The sequence below is a fragment of the Aethalodelphis obliquidens genome, unplaced genomic scaffold, assembly GCF_003676395.1.
Source record: "Aethalodelphis obliquidens isolate GAN/ISIS:26980383/991018 unplaced genomic scaffold, ASM367639v1 scaffold36, whole genome shotgun sequence".
Classification (NCBI taxonomy): domain Eukaryota; kingdom Metazoa; phylum Chordata; class Mammalia; order Artiodactyla; family Delphinidae; genus Aethalodelphis; species Aethalodelphis obliquidens.
Genome location: NW_020837980.1, coordinates 9,240,660 through 9,267,424, shown reverse-complemented (window position 1 = coordinate 9,267,424; position 26,765 = coordinate 9,240,660). Strand labels below are relative to the sequence as shown.

Sequence of the window (26,765 nt, the reverse complement as noted above, 5' to 3'; positions counted from 1 at the left end):
GGCATGCGGGCTTCAGTAGTTGTGGCACACGGGCTTAGTTATTCCGCAGCATGTGGGATCTTTCTGGACCAGGGCTCGAACCCGTGTCCCCTGCATTGGCAAGCGGATTCTTAACTACTGCACCACCAGGGAAGCCCTGAGCAGTCATTTTAAAAGAGCCTATCTCTCTACCTGGCACCCTCATCCCTATTTTTCTGCTTCATTTTCAACATATATTTTACTTATTTATTGTCTATCTCTTCCCAACTAGAATTCAATACATGAGGTATTTTGGTCTGTTTTATTCCTTGCTGTAACCTATTAACTAAAACAGAAGCTGGCATCAAATTGGTGCTCAACAGAAAGTTGTTGAAAAGATGAATGTGGAATGGAGCACAGAGTAGGGACACAGTGTACTGACTAGGGAGTGTTTGGAGTAGGGTCAGAAAAGGAGTTCTCAAGGTGAGAGAAACCTAACCTGAATCTTAAGGAATAAATACTAAATGTCCTTCAGAAATATCCCTGTGTCCCGATGAAAAGATCAGTGACTACCAGAGTGGTGATGCTGTGAGCCAGCACTGCACGGCGGAGAGGATCTGGGAGAGCAGAACGGGCTTCAGGAACCTGACCGGTAGCTCTCAGGAGGGATCTTCTCTCAGGCTGTATAGGCAGCATTGCCTGGCAACGCTCCAATAAAGCGGAGAATTTCTGGAAGAACCTAAGGATTTCTGAAGTTCTAAGGAGAATGTCAGAGTAAGTAAAAAATTCTAGAATCTGCTGATGATATTTGAGGATGGGCCAGAGTGTGAAAGAGAAAGTCAGGAACCTTGCTCTCCATTAGTAATTGCTCAGATTTTTTAGGACAAGCATGCCCTCAGGCCCATCGAAGTATGGATTCCCTACAAAGAAATATCCCCATCTAAGTTCCAGTTGCAGAGGCTCCTAGGATCTTCTGAATTCAGATGTCTGAAGGTATCGAGGGTTATGAACAAGAAAAGAGTGGTGTTCTTCTAGACTGTCATGGGCAATCATTCTGAGCTGTTTCATCACAGGGGTAGAGCAAGAGGAATAAGCGCCATCTCCAATAACAGGCTAAATATATACTTAAGGAAGATGGTGACGCATTTCATTAAAAATAAAAATATCATCTTTCAAGCAGAGATGAACCATCAAGTAGAGAAAAGTAAACAGAAGAAAAGGAGGGCTCCTCAAATGTAATCTGAATGTTTCTCCACCTCTTTCAACTCTGCTAGTTTACACTTTGACAGCTGTCTAGAAGGTTTTGCAGTATTTGTGTAGATACAAAAGTACCCTTGACTAAATAACAGCCCTCCTCCACTTAAGACGGTGAGTGCACTAAACGCAGAACATGGGACGGTAAACTAAGTTAGTCCTAGAAAAGATGTACCATCTTTATATGTAAGCTCACCCTATGACACCTTCTGTCTTTGCTTCCTATGACTACCAAGCCTCTTTTAAGTAATACTCCTTATGCATTACCTCCATTTCCCCACTATGCATCGTTCTTCTACATGTCAATTCTTATTATCTGATTTCTGCTACTAAAGCTCCAGAGAAGCCCCATGCTTAAAGGCTGACAGTGAGAATCTAAATGACTTCTAGTAGCTTCTTGCTTCTGGATATGTTCGTTTTCCTCTCCCTACCGGCTATACACCAGCATCTCCCAAGGATCTCTCTTCCCTTAATTCCTTTCCATTTTCTCACTACTCTCATTTAAGGCCTATAAACCTGTCATTCCTCTGCATGAAACACCTTGGCCCTAGATATTAATACCGCTGCCTGTCATAGGTCATTTAGATCTGAGCTTAACTGGCAGATCCAACCACCCAAATTAAGATGGCAAAACCCAAACTTGTCATATTAATCAATATTTATTAAATTACTCTCATGACACTTTTTCAAATTACTTATCACTCTCTGAAGTTATTTTGGTAATTTTTCTTTTCCTTTGTTAATTGTCTCTCTTTCCGCTAGAAATTAGGGGCTTTGTCTTTCTGGTTAATTGAGGTAACTTCAGTAGTTAGCACAGTGCCTGGCACACAAGAAGCACTTGATTACTATTTTTTGAATAAATGAATGAAACTGACTTTCTCCAGTGGTTTAAACTACCATCTCTATGTAGATAATCTAGGAAATGAGGCTCAGCCCTCTCTTCCAAACTGTTAATTGATATTTCTATTCTCTCACATACTTTCAGATGGACAACCTGACGACAGCTCTAATTCCGCATAATAAAACCACCTGCTTTTCCAAATCTGCCCTCCTCTTGACCTTCCCTGTTACCCAGGCTCAACGCTTTTCCTCTCTCTTTAGCCCACTTAAAAAATTTAGCTGACCATAATTCTTCCACCTATTTATCCCTTCTTTCTCTTTCTCCATGGTCATTACCCTATCTGGTTTAGAGTCTCACACCTTATTTAGATGATCATAATAGCCTCCTAACCAAACCTCTTGCCCCATGATTGGAAATTGACTTCACTTGTTGAATCCTACCTAGCCTTCCAAGTTCACACCAAACACGCTGAATGAAATCTTTCCTAATGTCCCTGACTGGAAATGGTCTCTTGACTCTCCACGGTTCTTTTTGGTACTGGGCTCATGAATTTCACCTCGATTATAATCACTTCCAAGTTATGTACCACTAAAATAGTTAATAAGCTTTTTCAGATGAGTTTTTTGCTTGCTTTGGTGTTTTGCCTTTTTATTTACTTAGGCAAGGCAGGGGGGAGAAGCTTTTACTGATCTTTGTTTGCCTCCAAGAGTGACCTATATGCTGCAGGCAGAACGACACCTGAGGAGTCTGACTGTGTTCTCTAGTTCTCACTCACCTGTTCTTGCTGCTGCTTGGCCAGCTCCATTTGCTGGCGCTGTTTCTCAATCTGAGAGGCAGCCAGTTTCTTCTGCTCATCATGGGCAGCCAACAGCTGCTCTCGCAGACTGGTTAGCTGATTGATCATCCCCATGAGCTGTCTCTCCTTCTCAGCGAGGCTTTCGGGAGTCCCTGAAAATAACATGGCAATAAAACACGTAAGAAAAGAGAAATAAGAAGAGAGTGGTTTTTCGATGACAATGACTCTGGTGTATAGAGAATTATTACATGAGTAAGGTTTGACACACAAACATATACTTACCCTCTTTTAGATTATAACTCAACAGTAAAAAATGATGGCTCTTTACTCATTACAAAATAGGATGAACAAATATTTTGATTGTTTTTATTTATGATGAGTAATAATCTGTAGCTGTTTTCCCCCTTTTATAAGTAAATAAAAAACTGTTGGCTGAGCATTTATTATTCTTAATGTTCTAAGCTGGGGTTTGATGGAAATAAAAAGAGGCTTAAAACACAGTTCTTGGCCCTAAGTAGTTTTTTTTTTTTTTTTTTGCGGTACACGGGCCTCTCGCTGTTGTGGCCTCTACCGTTGCGGAGCACAGGCTCCGGACGCGCAGGCTCAGCGGCCATGGCTCACAGGCCCAGACGCTACGTGGCATGTGGGATCTTCCCGGACCGGGGCACGAACCCGTGTCCCCTGCATCGGCAGGCGGACTCTCAACCACTGCGCCACCTGGGAAGCCCCGTAAGTAGTTTTTTTTTTTTTTTTTTAATCAAAGAGGCAAGACAAAACATGAAAATTTAATAACGACAATTATTAAGAGACAAAGGGTATTATTATCAGTAATACGATTCTTCTTTTCTTAAAAAGAGAATCCTGAAGAATCAGAATTAAGGAATTCTACATTTAAAAAGGAAAACTCTATTAGTTAATCACGTTTTAGACTGTTTTCTCATATGCCACTCAGAAGCTTTCTTCAAAAATAGAATATAGCTAGCAGAAAAAATATTCAAGTTTGAGAATATAAATTTATGCTCTCATGAAATAATGAAATGTAGTTGGAAAACTAACTGATCACATTATGGCCACCCAAGATTACAGTTAAATCCAAGATTATAGTCGTTAGCACCATATGTTGTACCATTATTGACATATTTATTTATTGAATCTCCCAGTAGAGTATAAACTCCATGATAGCAGAATTCTAGCTTTTTTGGTTTAATACTATGTCCCCAGAGTAATGCCTAGCACATAGTAGGCACCCCATAACCTTTTCTTAAATGAATTAAATAAATAAACTTCTTAAGATGAGAGAAGAGTCCTTAATTGAGTGATAATGTATGATTCTATGCAAATAGATAAATAACCCTTATTAGGATTACTTAAGTTAAGGATGCTTTCAAATACATTTGAAATAACAAGAAAAAATCTTTGGAAGCTTATATTTCCCCAGTATTGTTCTATTCTACCAAAATGCAATAGATATATGGCTTGAAGTTACAATCAAATCCACAGTAAATCTCTGGGAGTTTTGATATAAGTAAAGGAAAAGTAAAAGGAAGGAAGAGTCACTCAGGAAAGGAAAAGTCCTAGAATTTTGACGCTGAAAGTAAACTAGAGATTATGTTTCTTCCCTCAAAAAAATTACCACACATTTAATTCAAAGCAACAGTCAATCTTTGCCAGGATGGTTTTTTTTTCTTTTATTGTTGGTGTTCCTCAGATTATCAGTGTTATAATTTGGACAGGACTCGACTTGGTTTAATTATTTTTTATGGAAATGATGTTGCTTTCAACTGGTAATCCACCTGAAGGATCTAAAAGTCATTCATTACGTTGCCTTTAAAAATTCTGCCTAATGAAAGTGCCTCAAGCAGCCGCATAACACAGGGAAATCAGCTCGGTGCTTTGTCACCACCTAGAGGGGTGGGATAGGGAGGGTGGGAGGGAGACGCAAGAGGGTGGGGATATGGGGATACATGTATGCATATAGCTGATTCACTTTGTTATACAGCAGCAACTAACACACCAATGTAAAGCAATTATACTCCAATAAAGGTGTAAAAAATAATAATAATAAAAAAAATTGGAAAAAAAAAAAAAAAAAGAAAATGCCTCTACTAGAGTGTAAGCTCCAGAAGGGCAGAAATCTGTCTACTCCATTTGCTACCATTACATCTCCAGAACATAGCACATGGCAAGACAGATAGCAGTATTTGTTGAATGAACTGAAAATGTAATGAACAGAAACAAATTTAAGTTATTCTAAATTTACAACTAAAGCTTTTCTCAATGGCAGTCTTATCCAACTAGAGTAAAAGTCAGACCCCCTCATCAGAAGGTATGAATGGCATTATTCTATTTCATCAAAGGAATATTTAAGTTATCTAACTTACAAACATCTGTGCATTGGTCTTTCTCATTGACAACAAATGCAATCAAACTTTGATAAAATTTAGTTATATATCCTTTACTGCAATATAGATACTCTTAGAAGTTGGAATCTATTAAAATTACATAAGGAATGCAATCATGTATTACATGACAGGATAAATTGATATTCTAGTGTACACTGCTAATACGATAAATATTCTTACCTTCTTTCCGATTTCTGTAATTTATTTTGAAAAAATAGTTCAATGCTTTTTGCTTCAATATCTTAAAAGGTGGACTTTGGCTTGGATTTTAAAATATATGTACTATGGAAAGCTATCAGGTTTTTTTTTTTAGCTGCACCGCTTGACTTGCGGGAGTTCCCTGGCAGTGAAAGCACCAAGTCTTTACCACTGGACTGCCAGGAAATTCCCGTGAAAGCTATCAGTTTTAAGGTCGACTATCAGAATGAAATGGAACAACTGAAAAGTAGCTGTGATCTTTACCATTGTTACCCCATGGCTGGATATTTTGTTTCTGGGACGTTACGAACAAGACGTGTGCATTACCATTTGTACGGTGAAAGCAAGGGTCGTTCTTACCTTTTTTAAAAAGTATGGTTCTATACAATTTCTTACTACAAATGTCTACCTTTTAATGGAGATTGTAATTTTATAACCTTTTCCCAAGATTATTCCATCCGCTTACTTGGGTATTGTACTTAAAATGTAAAAAAACAGCTTTGTTTTGTTTTGTTTTTAATATCACATTCAATTTACTGCCCTTAGAGACTGGAATGTAGTTAATAATAGCCATCTCGAAACATGGCATTTCTTGGTCATCCATTCATCAAATACGTACTGGGTTCCAAACCTTGGGCCTACAGTAAGCTAGATAGTCTACAAGGAAAGTTCACCATGGAGGCAGGCTAACGATGGGTGCATCTCAGAGGACTCTTCATCTAGCTGTGGTGGGTCTGAATATGTTTTCATGTTTTAAAGGATTTTAGAGATCACCCATTCCAACTTTGCTAAGACGGACTACCAAGCATCATGTAGAGAGCACAGGCTTTGAAGGCAGACAGAATTAGAGTCACATCTTGACCCTGTCACAACTAAAGCACGTGGTTTGGGATAATTAATCTCTCTTTCTGAGACTCAATTTCTTCCTACATAAAATAGGAATAAAATGACTGTTACAATAATTTTGTAAAGGACGTTAGCAAAGTGGCTGTACATAAACAGGCATGTAATCAATGCAACTGTTTTTAAATGAGAGGATGAGGAAATAAACCAAAAGAGGTAACCTCATTTCCACAAGTCTTTGAGAGAATCAGGGCAACAAGACACCAAATCTTTTTAACTACATCATGCTTCCCTAGTAAGAGAAATGTTAATTTAAAAGAGGAAAAGGTTTTAGGTAAATTCTATTATCCAATGATCTGGATAGCATAAGCTTTGGAGTCCACATCTACAAGAAAAAACAATGGTTTTATAATTATTTTAATTTTAGGATCTTCACAACCCTCGGACAGATGAATACTTGTTAAATGAATGAATGTATTTTTAAATGAGAAAAATGTTGAGGAGAGAATATTTTTATTTTCAAATATAAACCCTAGATTAAATACGCAAGAGTATCTGCTTAAAATATGCATTATTAAGTGCCTGCTGTAAAAGGTATATATAACTTCTCTTTTGTTTGTTTGTTTGTTTTGTTTTTTTTGCGGTACATGGGCCTCTCACTGTTGTGGCCTCTCCCGTTGCGGAGCACAGGCTCCGGACGCGCAGGCTCAGAGGCCATGGCTCACGGGCCCAGCCGCTCCGCGGCACGTGGGATCCTCCCAGACTGGGGCACGAACCCGTGTCCCCTGCATCGGCAGGCGGACTCTCAACCACTGCGCCACCAGGGAAGCCCTATAACTTCTTAACTGGTGAACTGGATTATCAATATACAAATCAATGAGAGCCAGTGGCTGATTGGTCTCTTCCCATCGCTTGTTGTGTTTATACACTGGCATGAGGACTCTGGCTTCCCAAGACAGAGCAAGTAACTGATTTGCAGAAAACATAAAGTCACTTTCTGCTTTTATAGACACTGCCAAACTTATTTTAAAAATTTATATTCTGTGCCCCAGTAGTCCTTCTTCAGTTCTTATGAAATAGTTTTTACAAAAAGTGAAAACATTACTCATAAGCAACTACAAGGAACTATAAAACAAGCTTAGTAGATTAAAAACATTAAACATTTACTTTATTTAGAAGTAAATGACTATATGTTATGTACCTTCCTTATGGCTGACTCTTATGTTAAACAAATTCCAGATACAACAGTTCCCTCAGAAAATAATCAACATTTCCAACCCCTCTGAAAAAATGTGAAGAAATATATATATATATATATATATATATAAAATGCACAAATGAAACAGTCACAAGGTAATTAGCAAACCATGTGTTTCTTAAATAGTTACTGGACTTTTAAAAGAATGGGTTTAAAACAGCTTTCAAAGTTATACAAACCCTTACATATCTAAATGCTGAGATTTTAGTTTCCATGTTTTAAATTTATAAAAATCCAAGGATACCTCTTACTAGATTATTACCTGGGACCTGATTCCTGTTCCAAGCCTGCTTATTTTCAAATCGTCTAATGTTATTTAAACAGAATCATCTCTTTCAAGCCATATACTAAATCTCCATATCTCCTTCATCTCAAAACGTTATGTCACCTAAGAGGGGATCTACTTTCATCCTCGTGTTGAATCTACATAGCATGACTTTAATTCATGAGTTCTGAAAGACCATAGTATTGTGGAATGGATTATTTACTTGAATCCATTATTGGCATTCTAGAGCTGTTTGGTGTTTGCCTTTATGTCCCATCTTCTAGAAAGAACAAAATTATAGCTTTCAAAAAGAGCCAATTTTTTATTATACCGACTACAACTGGCATTTTCCTTAATACCAGATATAACACTTTACTGGCCTAAATTAATGCATTCTGAGCAGGGTGAGAAGGGTCTACCTGGGATACCAATGGGAAAGAAACAAGGCTCTGAAGAATTCTTCAAACAAGGCAGGTAGAGAAACTGATCTAGGCTTTTCTGAGTGCCCTACTCAGAAAACCTCTCAAACAATGCCCTGCTTTTATAACCTGAACAAAACAGAAATATTTTAAGAGAATTTTGCATGAAGATATTTTTGTTATAATTTTACAAATAAATTTAAGTCAGTAAAATACACATTTTGCAATGGCTTTGTTGAAAAACAGACGATCTGTTTAGATTAGTCAAAGCTGCCATGGATCCCCAGATACTGTCCTCAGGTGACGTGCCAATGCAATGACCTTCAGTGTAATGGAATTTCATGCTAGCTGAAACAATGTGTGATGCTACTGGCTGCCAAGTGGAGTGCAGGCACTGTTTTTTCCCTTCTCAGTAACTATGAGCCTATAAAATGTATTTCTTCATCTTTCACACAACCATTACTCAGTGCTTCTGCTATAGATAAGGGCAAAGAAACCTCTGTAAATGGCCAGTTACACTATACGGCTGATGAGAGAAGAAGAAACAAATTATGTCTGTAGTCATCTAATCAGTTTATAACATATATTGACTGTTTGCTATCGGTAGACCTTTTTAGTCAAACTCTTTTGTTCTGGAAAACTGAATCCAGTGTACTTTTGTGTGTGTTTTTTTAGAGAATTGTTTCTAATGTAACTTTAAAACCTAATTACTTCACATTTCCAAAGTACCAGACCATAAAATGGTCTAAATTCTAATCTAACATGAAAAATAATTTTATGCTTTCAGAAATGGGTGACCTTTCCTAACTCACACTGTTTCTTGAAAAATGAGATTGACTTTAAGTGCGTATGACAACTCTTTATTGACAGCTAAACTATCCAGACCAAATGCTATTTATTTCTCCTCTTTTTAAAAGTTTATCATTTTCACTTTTTCAATAGTAATAGTAAGAAACACTTCGTTGAATTTTGCCAAGCTGTAAGTTTAATCTTTGTCCAAATGCGCTGAAAGTAATTCACTCACAGCAACTTGAAGCCAGCACTTAGGAACTGAGCTCTGCCCTTACTTGGCTGTGGTCTTAGATATTCAAGAATGGACACACACACACACACACACACACACACACGCATGCATTCATTCACTCACTCATGTTTCCTGGAACTAATTAAAAGTTAAGTGAAAACTGACCAGTGTAAATGGAGGAGAAGAGTTTCAATCCACAAGAAGACTCAGTAAATGCTGTAAAGGCTGTAAACATCCTAATATATACAAAGGTTCTACTCAGATACATTGCTCTGGATTATCAGTAATAAATTATCTAATAATTGAATAAGTTCATATTTTCAGATTTAAAAAAAAGGTCATGCTTATCCTTCCCTACCCTGACTGAAAACAGCCTACGCATACGTGAGACTTACACCTTTATCTGCCTCATAAAAAACAGAGGCCAAAGAGCTGGGCTATTGTTCTTAACTAACTTCGTCTGAGGTGGTATGAAAACCACATTCCTGGGCAGCACATAATCATAGGGTCTGACCGCCCCCCACCCAAGAACCATTAAGTCAAATTCATTTCCCCCCAGAGGGCAACACACTATTGTATCCTCTCCACTTTCGAGCCACCTATGAACAATGGATAGTAATTGCAACTGTCACGGGCAGTCAATAGGAAAAGTAACCCAGCGCTTTTTTCCTCCAGTTTTCTGCCAAACCTGATCCGAGCACCTAACAACCATGCCCCCAACAGAAGAAAGATCTACAGTTGCTTTTAAATGCATCAGAAAACAGCTTTTTGAACAGAACCAGAGGACAATAACTAAACTTGTGCTCTGAATGTGAAGCTTAAAAAACTCAAAATTAAAGACAGAAACTTCTTTTGTGACTGTACTGTAGCTTCCTGAACTAGCCCCACAGGCAAGCCTGAAAGGACAGCTGAGCTTCTTTCCTCTAAGCTTATCATCACTGCTGTTGCTGCTTTTAAGTTAGACTTGTGAGGAAAAGGAGGGAGGGAAAAATGTTTGTCCTCCAATGGAATGAGATCACAAGGCTTGGAACAGACGGTCTTCTCTGCTCTGCTCTCAGTTATTACCCAGGTCACAGGAGAATAAAGAACCTTGGAGAATACATCCTGCATCTCAGGTGCAAATGGGTTAAAATCCAACAAAATAGAGGACTTGCTGCCTCAGAAAATGAAACTTTTCTGTTCTCTTTAAACTTTGTCTTCAAGCTCTTTAAGGGATATTAATTATTACTTGTTTGAATTTCATTCCATTATAGGTTCTGGTTACTTAATTTGCTGATTAGCAGGAATTCATTCTCTCACCACTCATTCACACCTAATCATAGCCTGAATATATGTAAACTCCAAATATATGGATGAAAAGTGAGATACTCAAGCAAACATTTTATGGAAGTTTCCCAAACAGAGATGCTGACATCACGTAAGTCAAACATTTGAGAAGACTGATTTGTGCTTTGCCCTTCTCCAGGATGCTCTGATGTAGTAAAGCCTTAAGAGAGATGACTGCCTCTCAGTGGGAGAACACTTGCACATACACACATATGCAAAAAAGTTATTTACACACAGATTTCTACATGTATATCAATATAAATCTGGTGATATTTAAAATATATATTCAGCCTCTATCAAAGATATACAGAGTAATATATAACAAAATATATTAATATTAATAAGTAGTTTTTCCTTAAAATTAATCCTTTAGAACTCAGATTCAAAAGTGTCCTATTGGCAACAAATAGAAAACCATAGATTGCCTGCTATGCTCTGAGAAAACACACTTTTTAATTAATTGAAAGCACCACTTGATTTTATTTTTATATGAGGAATTAAACCTTCTCCCTTTGTCATTCCTGGTTTTAAGAGGAGATTACGTATATTCATACTTCTAATATGTAGAATGTATAAAATCATCTCATACAGTTTTTAACCCTGCTGTAGATACATTTGTACTTATAAAGTAAGTCATTTAAAATTTAAAAAAAAAGATGAAAATCAAATACTGTTAAAGATACAGTGGGGTTATTCTGTTAAAAAAAACATACTATTATAAGGCACAGAGAGAAAATAAGAACCACTGTACATCCCTTTTCAAGCTAGAAGGAAGAAACACCAAAGACAGAGTGCATGGGGGCAGAAGTACTTTATCACCACTAATATTTCTAAATATCAGATTCACTTCGGTACATTTTAGATCAAAATAATTGCAAACATATTACCTTTTATTTCACCAAAGTTCCCTGATCCCATTGCAAGAAGCTTGTCTTTCCAGTCCTTTGACAGTAGCTTTTCAATACTGGGGGTTTCTAAGTAAAGAAATAAAAACAGGTAAGCAAATCAATGTGACTATCTTTATAACGAAGCTCATTAAAAGTCTATCTGCTAAAAAGAAGGCCATCCCTACCCTGGTCCCAGTTCATAATGACTTCATCAACAAACTGATAACAGGGGAAGAAAAAAAGAATGTGTTTTGTCACCTGCTGTTTCAAAATCATTAGCTTTTTCCTCTTGTGGAACAAAGCTGTACTAATTCTTTATGACAATGGGTACATATAAACCTGCAGTTCATTGTTTTCCAATTTGGTGAACAAATTCCTGCTATGATGGATGCTTGTCAATTTCAGGGTGTTAGTCTGCAGTCAAAAAATAATTATGTTGATAAAATGCAGAGTAAAAAAAAGGCAAAGAATTAGCTCTTAAATCTGCTACATGTAATTATGTCCCTCTGTGTGTTTACAATTACATCCACTTCATAATATGTGTTTAACATCGTGTGGTGGTTAGCACACTGTGGAAAGATTTGCCAGTACCGTGAACATATAAAAAAGAGTTGGTGTAAAAGAAGCTTTACAAAGATTGCAGAATCCAGACAAGTAAGTAATGCCTATAATGGAAACTTATTATTTGCTTATTTCAGATTTGTATCACACTCTTTTAAAATGTCCTGTATTAAGACAGGACACACAGATTTTAGACAGCAGGGTTATGTGGTGGTCTGACATTTGTTTCTATATGTCACATGTTTTTGATCTCTCCTTTTGTGTTGAATTTTAATGTATAAGTAAATATAAATGCTAATAAAACTCTGAAACATCAAACTCAGTTCCAAATAATGTAATTTTATATTCTTGTCAGCATTTAGATGGGTACACAATTACAATGGCTTTCAATCCCACGATTAGCACTGCATTCAGTTAGAAAATGGTGTGTACTAAAAGATAAGTGTCCCAGTATGCTCCATCTAAATAACAATACCCACACTTATTATCTGGATCGAAGACACACACTGCCATTCTCCACATTGGTGTTTATGCGTATTTGTGTTTGTTCAGACATTTGTTTACCCCCTACTAGGAGCATAAAGGGAGTACATGTTAACTTATCAAAGGGACAGTCTGGCCTAGAGACCCTAAGATTATTAGAAAAGCGTTAATTTTCCCCACAATAAAATGCATTTTAAAGCGTCTTCAGCATCATCTTGGCTAATGCTATCTACTTTTCTCAGGCCCTCATCTTAAAGACATCAGCTATCAGAGTCACAAAGCCTGCGTGGAGTTTTCAACGAATGGAAGGTGAAATTTTCTTTGGAAAAACTGTGGCAGTGTGGATTGCTTCTTTTTCAGATGTCAAAAACTTGGGGAAAATAAAATAGTGAAAAGCTCTGAATGATGACTTCTTCACATAGCCTGTATGTATAGTGTGTACATATACACACACACACCCCACAATTACTATGTGCACATTTACATGGAATGTGTGAAATGTTTTTTTTTTCGTTTGTAACAAAATATACCTTTCTATTTTTTCACATTTAAGGAAAAAAGATCCTAAAGATTTTACTTTTTCTTAAAATATCCCTATTTCTATACCACATTGTTTTGAAAATGGTAATGACAATTCTGAGTAATAAAATGCATTAAATCTCTTCTTACTGTAATCAATATTTCTGTTCACTGAGGCTTTACAAGTAACTTTAAAATACTTCTGCAGGGATAGCCAATGTTTCTACGTTCGCAGTAAACACTTGGTGAGTGAAATCATTTTTTAAACCTTATCAGAGTAGGTCAAACAAATACCACTGTTTCTTTTTTCCAGCACTCTACAGAAATTCTTGAGTCGCATGTAAACAGGGTCCAACCAATATGGTATTTGCAGTAGAGTACCGTCAGTCATTAAAAGCTAACAAACCTTGCAAAGCAGGAATGCAGCAATAGAAATCCATTGTGCACTAACAATAGGCCCCTGAACCTCCCGGCACCAAAAGCAGACCATTTTACTTTTAAGGCTATTGTCTGCAAAGTCCATGACAAAGCTTTTCCCCTGCAGCTAGACAAAATATTCACTGTAGTGTGCTCATAAAGAAACAGAAGTCTTCTGTCTAAGTTGCAGAGTTAAAGAAACAGCCGCCAGATTTCTGAAACCTGCACAACATTCCTGGCCTCTTTATTAACTTGCATAAAGATAGGAGGCTCTCATACAAAGCCAGTTTTTTTCAAGTACCTGACTTTTAACATACACTACAGAAAAAAATGAATAACTTCTTTAAGACCAAGTAATTTGCAAGATGTAAAATCAGAAATATATCTAACTCAGGGTTGTCATGCCTGTGGATGAATAAAGACAATAATACTTGCAATTTGGATGAGGTTTAAACTCAGATTCAATAGACGTTTATTGAACAGCCTGTGTGCCAGGAGCTACGCTAGATGCTTTTACCTGTATTCTCTCATTTAATCAAAGCAAAAATCTGAAGACTCAGATTGTGTTATTATATCCATCTTTCAGGTTAAGAAAAAGACCAAACGAAGAAAAGGATTTGTTTGAGGTTTCACCGTATGTAATGGGCAGAGCTGAGTCCTGGACTAAGGTTTATTTTTTTCCCTACAAATTCCTAAGTCTCTTATTGATGACGATAATGATAGCTGCCATTTTGAGGGTTAAGTGAGAAACAGTGTACCAGGTCCTTTACATGTGGTATCTCAAACTTCTCATAATAATCCCCTGAATTAGATATTGGTATGTCTGTTTCACCATTAAGAAACCAAAGCTTTGAGAAATATCGTGACTTGCCTAATACGGAGCTAAGTTCAACTGACTGGATCCCAAAGCCTTTGCTCTTTTTAGTACACACACATTACTGCATTTCACCTGCAAAACAGCCATGGACAGTCAGAAATAACTATTGTTATTAACTCCAGTGGATGGACGAAGTAAACATTTGAAAGGATAAATTGAATGTCCCAGGGTAACATGTACCTATGGGCAGCATGATGAGATTAAAAGCCAAGATTCCTTACAATTTTCAATATGTTCAGGAGGTAGTCCCACTATATGACTTTGAACTTTAGAATTTTGGATGATTTAAGGAAAACCTATGACCATATAGCAGATATATGCATTGAAATGAAAATGCATTCATAAGGTGGAAGGACTATTGGGCTATAAGTCAAACAATATGCATTCTCACCAGGACTTTAACACTATCTAGCTCAGGGGGACCAAAAGCATATCTTTTCACCTACTTTACCTCTCTGTCTGAATTACTGTAAAACAAAGAGCTTTAAGCAAATCCATGTTCAATATTCTACAACTGCTACTGTTTGAATTTATTTCCACTGGTAGTTCATGAAGAAGTGGTATGAAATGATCTCACAATAATGATCACAATAAATGGACATGTCCCAATGACTGAATTTCTCTGAAAATGGTAAAGATCCCATAGAATATAAATGATTAAAACCGTGAAAGATCAAATGGCAAAATCTCAATATTTATAATATACCTGTTCATTAACGTGTGAATATGATTAAAGTAAAATCTGACACAATTATGTAACTGCTACTTCAGCGCTTATGGAGTAAAAGAGATAGTAGTTATCTATTAAATATTCCACTTTCTAAGATGTGATTTAAAAAAAATACATGTAGAATTGTATTTTAAACTGTGAGTATGGTATGTTTCTGGACATACAGTTATTCCCAAATGTTCAAATTCTGGATTATCCATTATTTTCATGTTAAGATGTGTCATAGTTTTACTTTAAACACTTTAAAGAGTCTCCTGAGATTTACTTCTCCCAAGCATTGGAGTATCATGATTATCATTAAAATTAAAGCTAGAGCTCTCTATATTAAAATAAGCATGACAGATAATAATAGTTATTATTATTTGCATGGCATTTCAGTTTACAGAATGCTGTCAGATACAATAATTTGTCAATGTTGTATATTATCATTATATCCATTTTGCAGATGAGAAAACCAAGGCTCAGTACGAAAACCAAGGCCCAGCATCACCTAGTCAGAAAGTAGCACAGATGGAATACAAAACCAAGGCCTCTTAATTACAGAATTTGTCTTTTTAGGGGTAAGGTAAATGCATATCTATTTTTAAAGAGAAAATAAAATAAATATTAAGAAATAAGCTGTAAGATAAATTAGAGAGAAATGAAAGTTATCAGTCAATCCATTAACAGGAAGATGACTCTAACTGGATTACTTTTGTCTCTTCCTGCCATCAGGACCCTTTTGATATGTTTGCTTGCTTTTCCCTTCTTACCCTTGCCTCTTTTACTCACATATCGTTCTTCACATCAATGCCTATGGCAATCCCCACCAGTGAATGGCCCCCCTAACTGTGCCAGCCATTGTTACAACAGCATCCTGCCTCTTTAGGGCCTGCTCATTCCCTATAACTCTCACTCCTTTTTCCCTTCAGTGCCAAACACCCTTAAGACTGACTCCCTCATCTGGAACAATGAGACCCAACCCAGAGACTCATGCCAACATATTGTAATTCTCCAACAAGCTCCCAGTGCCAAGAATTAAACCACATTCGCTCCAGTGCAGTAGCTTTACACACAGGCTCAGGTTTTTGCTTTGTGTTTATGTAGGGTTTTTTTTTCCTTAATCTCCCTTGAGCTGCAGTGGCAGAGCTCATTGAAAAAATCGAACAAGCAAAAAATATGTATGTATAATATGTGACTTTTTAAACAAAGTCCCAGGAGTTAGGTCATACCAAATCTACCACTGTTTATACTTTAATTTTGTGGCTTAAACTAAGCTGTGTTATTCCTGACATGTGATAGGGTGCACATTTAGGGATGAAAGTTTTCTTTTGGAAGGAACAACAATATGGCTGAACGTCAAAAATATACTAATACCTCCTTCAAAGTCAAGAAGTAAAAGCATGTGTCGATTATTCATATCATAGAATCAGCATTTTAAACCTGGAAGGAGCTTTAGATAACATTTAGATAAGCATTCCACAAAACTAATTTACTAAAACATATACTGGACATAAATTTATGTTGGTTGGTTTACTTGTAACCAACCAACATAAATTGCTTGGTTACAAGTAACACTAAAGCAAACAAATAAAATAAGCATTCCACTGTCGTGTAAATCTAATTAACATTAAACAAATTGACATTTCTTTTTCTTACAAGATTTAGACCACTTTATGTGTTAACAGACCGTCAATCTTTACGTGAGTTATGGATTACGTATTTGACCAAGGAAACTAGTGTTGGGAGATGACTGTTTTGCTCAATCCAAGTTGGGTAATAACTAGACCAAACTCTTCATTTTACAGACTGAAAATCTAACTTAAGGTTACAACTTGCCTAAGATAATAAATCTAATTAATGATGAAGGCAGCACTTGAAGCCTAACTCCTAGTTTAGCGTTCTTTTCCATATACCACGCACCGCGATAAGTTCTTTTAATAAAGAGTCAAACTTTTCAAAAGTAAAATGTTAGTCCAGTTTTATTCACCTCATCTAGTTTTAGACAATAATTAGATGATAGGTGGTCTGGGTGGTGAACGTCGGTTAGAATTAGGTACTGTTAATTCAATATTCTCCCCTTGGAAGCTTTCACTTGATGGCTCCCATGAAAATATAGAATAGTTAGTTATAAATGTTAGTTAGTACACTTGGCTAACTATAGTTTTCTTCAAAAAGCTAATTACAGTCTTGCTATTTACTTATTCAATTACTGATAATAAGATTATTTTTGAGGGGAAGGTTGGGCTAAATCTGGAAATCATATACCAGTAAGAGTTCAATTCATGTTGACAATAGCTGCATGTCTAGACAACACTTGGGGGCAAATATCAAACAATGCAATGTTAGTAATATAAAAACTTCTACATATCTGGAGTGGATCTGGGCACTGAAGACCAGAAGGCCTTGTAATAGTCTCATTAGCCAAGCACTACAGCTAGTCCGCTACTGGAAACATCAAGTTCTTCTAGGAAATGTTAAAAAATAACACACACCACAACACACAATAGAAACACATCTGAAATTCCAAAGCATTAGGATTTCAATAAGCCTCATTTTATATGTAATCATCCTGAAATGAATTAAGCTCTAGAAATACTTTACTTTTAGTAGTGCCAAAATATTTCTTTGTTTCCACTTGAAATTTAATAAGAGCTTGGTTAAGAGAAAAAAAAATTCTTTGGCCTGCTGACTCAAGTTTTGAAATTTTTAATGTGCAACTGGTTTTTGGAATATTGCAATATCTAAATCATTACCCACAGGCTTAAATTTTCTCAATGTACAGGCTATAACTGTTAACACACCTGTTCAATTATATCCAATCTTATACCATATTTTAGAAGAATATTTTTTCATTACATGATTTAATATACCATAATCAATATGCTAGGGGCTTCCCTGGTGGCGCAATGGTTGAGAGTCCCCCTGCCGATGCAGGGGACACGGGTTCGTGCCCCGGTCCGGGAGGATCCCACATGCCGCGAGGCAGCTGGGCCCATGAGCCATGGCCGCTGAGCCTGCGCGTCCGGAGCCTGTGCTCCGCAACGGGAGAGGCCACAACAGCGAGAGGCCCGCGTACCGCAAAAAAAAAAAAAAATCAATATGCTATAACTGCTACATATCAATAAACTTGGGTTTTCTCCTCAAAAGATGGCTCTATATTTCCTACACAAAATATCCATTAAGAGACAGACTTATGAAACTCTCCTAGTTTTATCCACTCCATCACTCAGAAAGCAAGTGCATTTCCTTGCATAGACTAAAACACTCTGTTTTTTTCTTGTGTTAAATATTAGATCCCAGAAAAAAATAACATAAGTAATTTCAGGGCAGCATTTCAAAAAGGAATTTCAAAGAGTTTTTTTCTCATGTACAAAATCTCTGTTTTGCTACTAAATGTAAAAAAAAACTTAACATCATACAACATGACTCCATCACTTACTATGACTAATTTTGTGACCTTTGGCAAGTAATTTAACCTCTCTATGCTTCAATTTACTCGTCTATAAAAGGGGATAATAACTATACTTATACTATTGTCAAAAGAATTAAATGAAATAATTTATGTAAAGTGCTTAAGACAGTGCTGGGCACACAGTAACATTTAAAAAGTTTGACTAACATTACAACTACAACTTAGTATACAACAACCCAAGAGATTTATGTTAAAATCCAAATGAAGAGTATATACATATGCTTCACTTTGCCCATCACTATAACTACCTAGAAATCAAAAGCCGCATCAAAGGGTAATAGTTCTACCTCTACACATTTTTATGAAAATGATTCATAACCCTTAGTTTCACTGGTTTATCTGTCATTCCTATGAATTTTTCAGTTGGTTCATGTCAATAAAGATGACATTGAAAGAGCTGTAGTAGTAAGAGGGACAAAGACTGTTGTCACTTCCATTAGGTTAATATATGAATTGCCCCAAAACAGCACAGAAATACAAAAATACTCAACTAATCTTTGCCTGAGTTTCTTTTTTGACCGTTGTCTTTCTAACTTTCCAAGGGTTCTGTAAGGTCCTCAACAATGGCTAAAGCTTTTAAGCCAGTGCTGTTGACAAGTGAAAGGGAACAACAAATAGCTTTGTAGTGCTCTTTTCCCAGGGTCATTCAACCAGCGGTAATACTTATTATTTTTATTTATTAGCACTGTAGCCCTGTCCTCTATCATGGCTAACTCACCCCAACCCCCAAGACAGGAAAAGCATTTTAACTTTTAATAAAAATGGGAAAGTGTGGCACTCCTGTGTAAGGCTCTTTCAGTAAAGTGCACACACAGCTAATGAATATTGTCCATCTTTATCCAAATAATTTATGTTGTCAGCAAAGTGTGGGTGGTGAAATGTGTATTAGGTTCTAGCCATTAGTCACAATTAGAGGGGTGAGAGTGGAGAGTAGGAGGAAGAAAAAAGGTTACTAAGGCAAGAGGGGTACAATAGGAAAGCAAAGGCAACTTGACAGAAAATTGGGAGGAAGGTGTTCATGACGGTATCAATTAATAGTCAATTTATAACAGTTAAAATATTTCCAACAAAAGATTCTCAAGACTATTTCATCCAGCAAATAGCCAACTTTCTCAGAGACCAACTGTAATACATCTGTTATTTTCCATATGTTTTATTTGAAACAGTATTTCTCAACTGCATATATGTGAGATAGAAGAAGAAAGAAAAATAGAAGACAAGTCATAAGAACTAAATTATAGCAAATGGTATATGAGAATCAGGAATATTTAAGGCAAATGAAGTCTTAATTTCAGAAGACAAATTTATAAACAAACAGGAAAAGTTTAAGATAGCTTAACCATATCACAGTTTAGTAAAGAAACATAGATCTAAGCATATTATATATAACTACTGATATATTTAAGAAAAGAATTACCTAAATATGTATTTGAATTATAAATGAAGCAATTATCCTACTGTAAGATTATATTCAGAAAATCATCCATTTAATTAGATATCTAGACTATGCTGAAAACAAAAATTAATGATCATATTTGTAGAATTTTGTTATTGTTTATAATTGGGAAGGTGGGTAGTAGAGATGATAAAGGAGATACAAAAAGTATAGAAATAGAAAACCACTTAACATACATTAGAATGAGAATTCCAATACTTTAAAAATATGACAGAATGTTTTACCACTGGAAGTGAGAATTAAAGTGCATACAGCCTGATGCTAAACCACTACACATCCTGAATCTTCTCTATCACAACATATGTGAAAACAAATCGCAATCTCAGCTTGCCAGAGGCCTGAAAAGATATGAACAATAAAAACTGACATGATTCATATGATAAATCAGAAATTGTGATATTCAGGTAGTCGAACAGCTGAGCTGAAAAGCTACTTATAACTCAAATTATATTTTTATGTTCTAATACAGAACATCAGATTTTAAAATTAAGAAAAAATCCTTTGATTTCCTTAAAATCATATATCTAAATTTGCACACAGCCTTCTCAATCAAAGTAGTCCATCTGCCTTAACAACTTGTTATATTTGGTCTCTCATAACCTTTCATGGATTTTGGATTGTGTCATTTTTAGAGTAATTTTAGATGAGAAAATACAATAGTTTTATTTGCAAAATGGCATTTAATGTTCACAAGCTTAAATATAATCTAAACAACAATGATACAAAGTTGTGTAAGGTAAGACTTGCTGTGAACCCCCAATATACAAAACAGCAAAAAAATCAACGTGTCAAAACCATTTTCATTTAAAAAGGAACAAGTGGAGGAGACCTTCAAGATGGCAGAGGAGTAAGATGTGGAGATCACCTTCCTCCCCACAAATACATCAGGAATACATCTACATGTGGAACAACTCCTAAAGAACACCTACTGAACGCTGGCAGAAGACCTCAGACTTCCCAACAGCTGGGTAGCTGACAGGGTCTTGGTGAGCCGGCGGGGTGCCAGGCCTGTGCCTCTGAGGTGGGAGAGCCGAGTTCAGGACACTGGTCCAGCAGAGACTTCCCAGCTCCACGTAATATCAAATGGCAAAAGCTCTCCCAGAGATCTCCACCTCAGCACTAAGACCCAGCTCCAATCAACGACTAGCAAGCTATAGTGCTGGACATCTTATGCCAAACAACTAGCAGGACAGGAACACAACCCCACCCATTAGCAGAGAGCCTGCCTAAAATCATAATAAGGTCACAGACACCCCAAAACACACCATCGGACGCAATCCTCCCCACCAGAAAGACAAGATCAAGCCTCATCCACCAGAACACAGGCACCAGTCGCCTCCACCAGGAAGCCTACGTTAAAACCCACTGAACCAACCTTAGCCACTGGGGGCAGACACCAAAAACAACAGGAACGAAGAACCTGCAGCCTGTGAAAAGGAGACGCCAAACACAGTAAGTTAAGCAAAATGAGAAGACAGAGAAACACATAGCAGATGAAGGAGCAAGGTAAAGACCCACCAGATCAAACAAATGGAGAGGAAATAGGCAGTCTACCTGAAAAAGAATTCAGAATAATGATAGTATAGATGATCCAAAACCTTGGAAATAGAATGGAGAAAATACAAGAAGCGTTTAACAAGGACCTACAAGAACTAAAGAGCAAACAAACAATGATGAACAACACAATAAATGAAATTAAAAATTCTCTAGAAGGAATCAATAGCAGAATAACTGAGGCAGAAGAACGGATAAGTGACCTCGAAGGTAAAATAGTGGAAATAATTACCACAGAGTGGAATAAAGAAAAAAGAATGAAAAGAATTGAGGACAGTCTCAGAGACCTCTGGGAAAACATTAAATGCACCAACATTCGAATTACAGGGGTCCCAGAAGAAGAAGAGAAAAAGAAGGGGACTGAGAAAATATTTCAAGAGATTATAGATGAAAATTCCCCTAATATGGGAAAGGAAATAGTCAAGTCCAGGAAGCATAGAGTCCCATACAGGATAAATCCAAGGAGAAACATGCCAAGACATATGTTAGTCAAACTATCAAAAACTACATACAAAGAAAACATATTAAAAGCAGCAACAGAAAAACAACAAATAACGTACAAGGGAATCCCCATAAGGTTAACAGCTGAACTTTCAGCAGAAACTCTGCAAGCCAGAAGGGAGTGTGGCAGGCCACATTTAAAGTGATGAAAGGGAAAAACCTAAAACCAAGATTACCCTACCCAGCAAGGATCTCATTCAGATTTGATGGAAAAATTGAAACCTTTACAGACAAGAAAAAGCTAAGAGAATTCAGCACCACCAAACCAGCTCTACAACAAATGCTAAAGGAACTTCTCAAGGCAGGAAACACAAGAGAAGGAAAAGACCTACAATAACAAACCCAAAACAATTAAGAAAATGGTAATTGGAACAAACATATGGATAACTACCTTAAATGTAAATAGATTAAATCACCAAACAAAAGATATGGACAGGCTGAAGGGACACAAACACAAGACCCATATATATGCTGTCTATAAGAGACCCACTTCAGACCTAGGGACACATACAGACTAAAAGTAAGGGAATGGAAAAAGATATTCCCTGCAAATGGAAATCAAAAGAAAGCTGGAGTAACAATTATCATATCAGACAAAATAGACTTTAAAATAAAGACTATTACAAGAGACAAAGAAGGACACTACATAATGATCAAGGGATCAATCCAAAAAGAAGATAAAACAATTGTAAATATTTATGCACGCAACATAGGAGCACCTCAATACATAAGGCAAACACTAACAGCCATAAAAGGGGAAATCGACAGTAACACATTCATAGTAGGGGACTTTAACACCCCACTTTCAACAATGGACAGATCATCCAAAATGAAAATAAATAAGGAAACACAAGCTTTAAATGATACATTAAACAAGATGGACTTAATTGATATTTATAGGACATCCCACATAAAAAAACAGAGTACAGTTTCTTCTCAAGTGCTCATGGAACATTCTCCAGGATAGATCATATCTTGGATCACAAATCAAGCCTTGGTAAATTTAAGAAAATTGAAATTGTATCAAGTATCTTTTCCAACCACAACACTATGCGACTAGATATCAATTACAAAAAAAAATCTGTAAAACATATAAACACATGGAGGCTAAACAATACACTAATAAATAACCAAGAGATCACTGAAGAAATCAAAGAGGAAATCAAAACATACCTAGAAACAATGGCAATAAAAACACGATGACCCAAAACCTATGGGATGCAGCAAAAGCACTTCTAAGAGGGAAGTTTATAGCAATACAATCATACCTCAAGAAACAAGAAACATCTCCAATGAACAACCTAACTTTACACCTAAAGTAATTAGAGAAAGAAGAGCAAAAAACCCCCAAAGTTAGCAGAAGGAAAGAAATCATGAAGTTCAGATTACAAATAAATGAAAAGGAAATGAAGGAAACGATAGCAAAGATCAATAAAACTAAAAGTTAGTTCTTTGAGAAGATAAACAAAATTGATAAACCATTAGCCAGACTCATCAAAAAAAAAGGGGGGAAGACTCAAATCAATAGAATTAGAAATGAAAGAGTAGAAGTAACAACTGACACTGCAGAAATACAAAGGATCATGAGAGATTACTACAAGCAACTATATGCCAATAAAATGGACAACCTGGAAGAAATGGACAAATTCTTAGAAATGCACAACCTTCCAAGACTGAATCAGGAAGAAATAGAAAATATGAACAGACCGATCACAAGCAATGAAATTGAGACTGTGATGAAAAATCTTCCAAAAAACAAAAGCCCAGGACCAGATGGCTTCACAGGCAAATTCTATCCAACATTTAGAGAAGAGCTAACACCTATCCTTCTCAAAACCTTCCAAAATATAGCAGAGGGAGGAACACTCCCAAACTCATTCTACAAGGCCACCATCACCCTGATACCAAAACCAGACAAAGATGTCACAAAGAAAGAAAACTACAGGCCAATATCACTGATGAACATAGAACAAAAATCCTCAACAAAATACTAGCAAACAGAATCCAACAGCACATTAAAAGGATCATACACCATGATCAAGTGGGGTTTATCCCAGGAATGCAAGGATTCTTCTATATACACAAATCAATCAAATTGATACACCATATTAACAAACTAAAGAATAAAAACCATGTGATCATCTCAATAGATGCAGAAAAAGCATTTGACAAAATTCAATACCCATTTATGATAAAAACCCTCCAGAAAGAAGGCATACAGGGAACTTATCTCAATATAATAAAGCCCATATATGACAAACCCACAGCCAACATCATTCTCAGTGGTGAAAAACTGGAACCATTTCCCCTAAGATCAGGAACAAGACAAGAGTGTCCACTCTCACCACTATTATTCGTCATAGTTTTGGAAGTTTTGGCCACAGCAATCAGAGAAGATAAAGAAATAAAAGGATGCCAAATCGGAAAAGAAGTAGTAAAGTTGTCACTATTTGCAGATGACATGATACTATATGTAGAGAATCATAAAGATGCTAGCAGGGGTTCCCTGGTGGCGCAGTGGTTGAGAGTCCGCCTGCCGATGCAGGGGACGTGGGTTTGTGCCCCGGTCTGGGAAGATCCCACATGCCGCGGAATGGCTAGGCCCGTAAGCCATGGCCCCTGAGCCTGCGCGTCCAGAGCCTGAGCTCCACAACGGGAGAGGCCACAACAGTGGGAGGCCCGCGTACTGCAAAAAAAAAAAAAAAAAGATGCTACCAGAAAACTACTAGAGCTGATCAATGAATTTGGTAAAGTAGCAGGATACAAAATTAATGCACAGAAATCTCTTTCATTCCTAAACACTAATGATGAAAAATCTTAAGGAGAAATTAAGGAAACACTACCATTTACCACTGCCACACAAAAAATAAAATACCTAGGAATAAACTTATCTAAGGAGACAAAAGACCTGTATGCAGAAAACTATAAGACACTGATGAAAGAAATTAAAGGTGATATAAACAGATGGAGAGATATACCATGTTCTTGGATTGGAGGAATCAACATTGTGAAAATGACTATACTACCCAAAGCAATCTACAGATTCAATGCAATCCCTATCAAACTACCAATGGCATTTTTCACAGAACTAGAACAAAAACTTTCACAATTTGTATGGAAACACAAAAGACCCTGAGTAACCAAAGCAATTTGGGGCAAAAAAAATGGAGTTGGAGGAATCAGGCTCCTGGACTTCAAATTATACTACAAAGCTACACTAATCAAGACAGTATGGTATTGGCACAAAAACAGAAATATAGATCAATGGAACAGGGCAGAAAGTCCAGAGATAAACCCACACACATATGGTCACCTTATTTTTGATAAAGGAGGCAAGAATATACAATGGAGAAATGACAGTTTCTTCAATAAGTGGTGCTGGGAAAACTGGACAGCTACATGTAAAAGAATGATATTAGAACACTCCCTAATGCCATACACAAAAATAAACTCAAAATGGATTAAAGATCTAAATGTAAGGCCAGGCACTGTACAACTCTCAGAGGAAAACATAGGTAGAACACTCTATGACATAAATCACAGCAAGATCCTTTTTGACCCACATCCTAGAGGAATGGAAATAAAAACAAAAATAAACAAATGAGACCTAATAAAACTTAAAAGCTTTTGCACAGCAAAGGAAACCATAAACAAGATGAAAAGGCAACCCTCAGAATGGGAGAAAATATTTGTAAATGAAGCAACTGACAAAGGATTAATCTCCAAAATTTACAAGCAGCTCATGCAGCTCAATATCAAATAAACAAACCACCCAATCCCAAAATGGGCAGAAGACCTAAATAGACATTTCTCCAAAGAAGATATACAGACTGCCAACAAACACATGCAAGGATGCTCAACATCACTAATCATTAGAGAGATGCAAATCAAAACTACAATGAGGTATCACCTCACACCAGTCAGAATGGCCATCATCAAAAAATCTGCAAATAATAAATGCTGGAGAGGGTGTGGAGAAAAGGGAACCCTCTTGCACTGTTGGTGGGAATGTAAATTGATACAGCCACTATGGAGAACAGTATGGAGGTTCCTTAAAAAACTAAAAACAGAACTACCATATGACTCAGCAATCCCACTCCTGGGCATATACCCTGAGAAAACCATAATTCAAAATGAGTCATGTACCACAATGTTCACTGCAGCTCTATTTACAATAGCCAGGACATGGAAGCAACCTAAGTGTCCATCGACAGATGAATGGATAAAGAAGATGTGGCACATATATACAATGGAATATTACTCAGCCATAAAAAGAAACAAAATTGAGTTATTTGTAGTGAGGTGGATGGACTTAAGAGTCTGTCATACAGAGTGAAGTAAGTCAGAAAGTGAAAAACAAATACCATATGCTAACACGTATATATGGAATCTTAAAAAAAAAATGGTTCTGAAGAAACTAGGGGCAGGACAGGAATAAAGACGCAGTCATAGAGAATGGACTTGAGGACACGGGAAGGGCGAAGGGTAAGCTGGGATGAACTGAGAGAGTGGCATGGACATATATACACTACCAAATGTAAAATAGATAGCTAGTGGGAAGCAGCTGCATAGCACAGGGAGATCAGCTTAGTGCTCTGTGACCACCTAGCGGGGTGGTATAGGGATTGTGGGAGGGAGACGTAGAAGGAGGAGATATGGGGATATATGTATATGTATAGGTGATTCACTTTGTTATAAAGCAGAAACTAACACAACATTGTAAAGCAATTATACTCCAATAA

The 26,765-nt window shown here is 36.7% G+C and overlaps 1 protein-coding gene across 1 annotated transcript in view; it reads right to left on the bottom strand.

Moving 5' to 3' along the window:
• The window catches only part of SOX5 (SRY-box transcription factor 5), a 399,232-nt gene that overhangs the window by 205,849 nt on the left and 166,618 nt on the right, over nucleotides 1-26,765 (bottom strand). The window contains exons 4-5 of the mRNA XM_027129433.1: nucleotides 11,472-11,558; nucleotides 2,829-3,001 (exon numbers count right to left, since the gene is read on the bottom strand). Coding sequence (XP_026985234.1) covers nucleotides 2,829-3,001; nucleotides 11,472-11,558 — 260 coding nt within the window. The remainder of the gene's footprint in view (nucleotides 1-2,828; nucleotides 3,002-11,471; nucleotides 11,559-26,765) is intronic.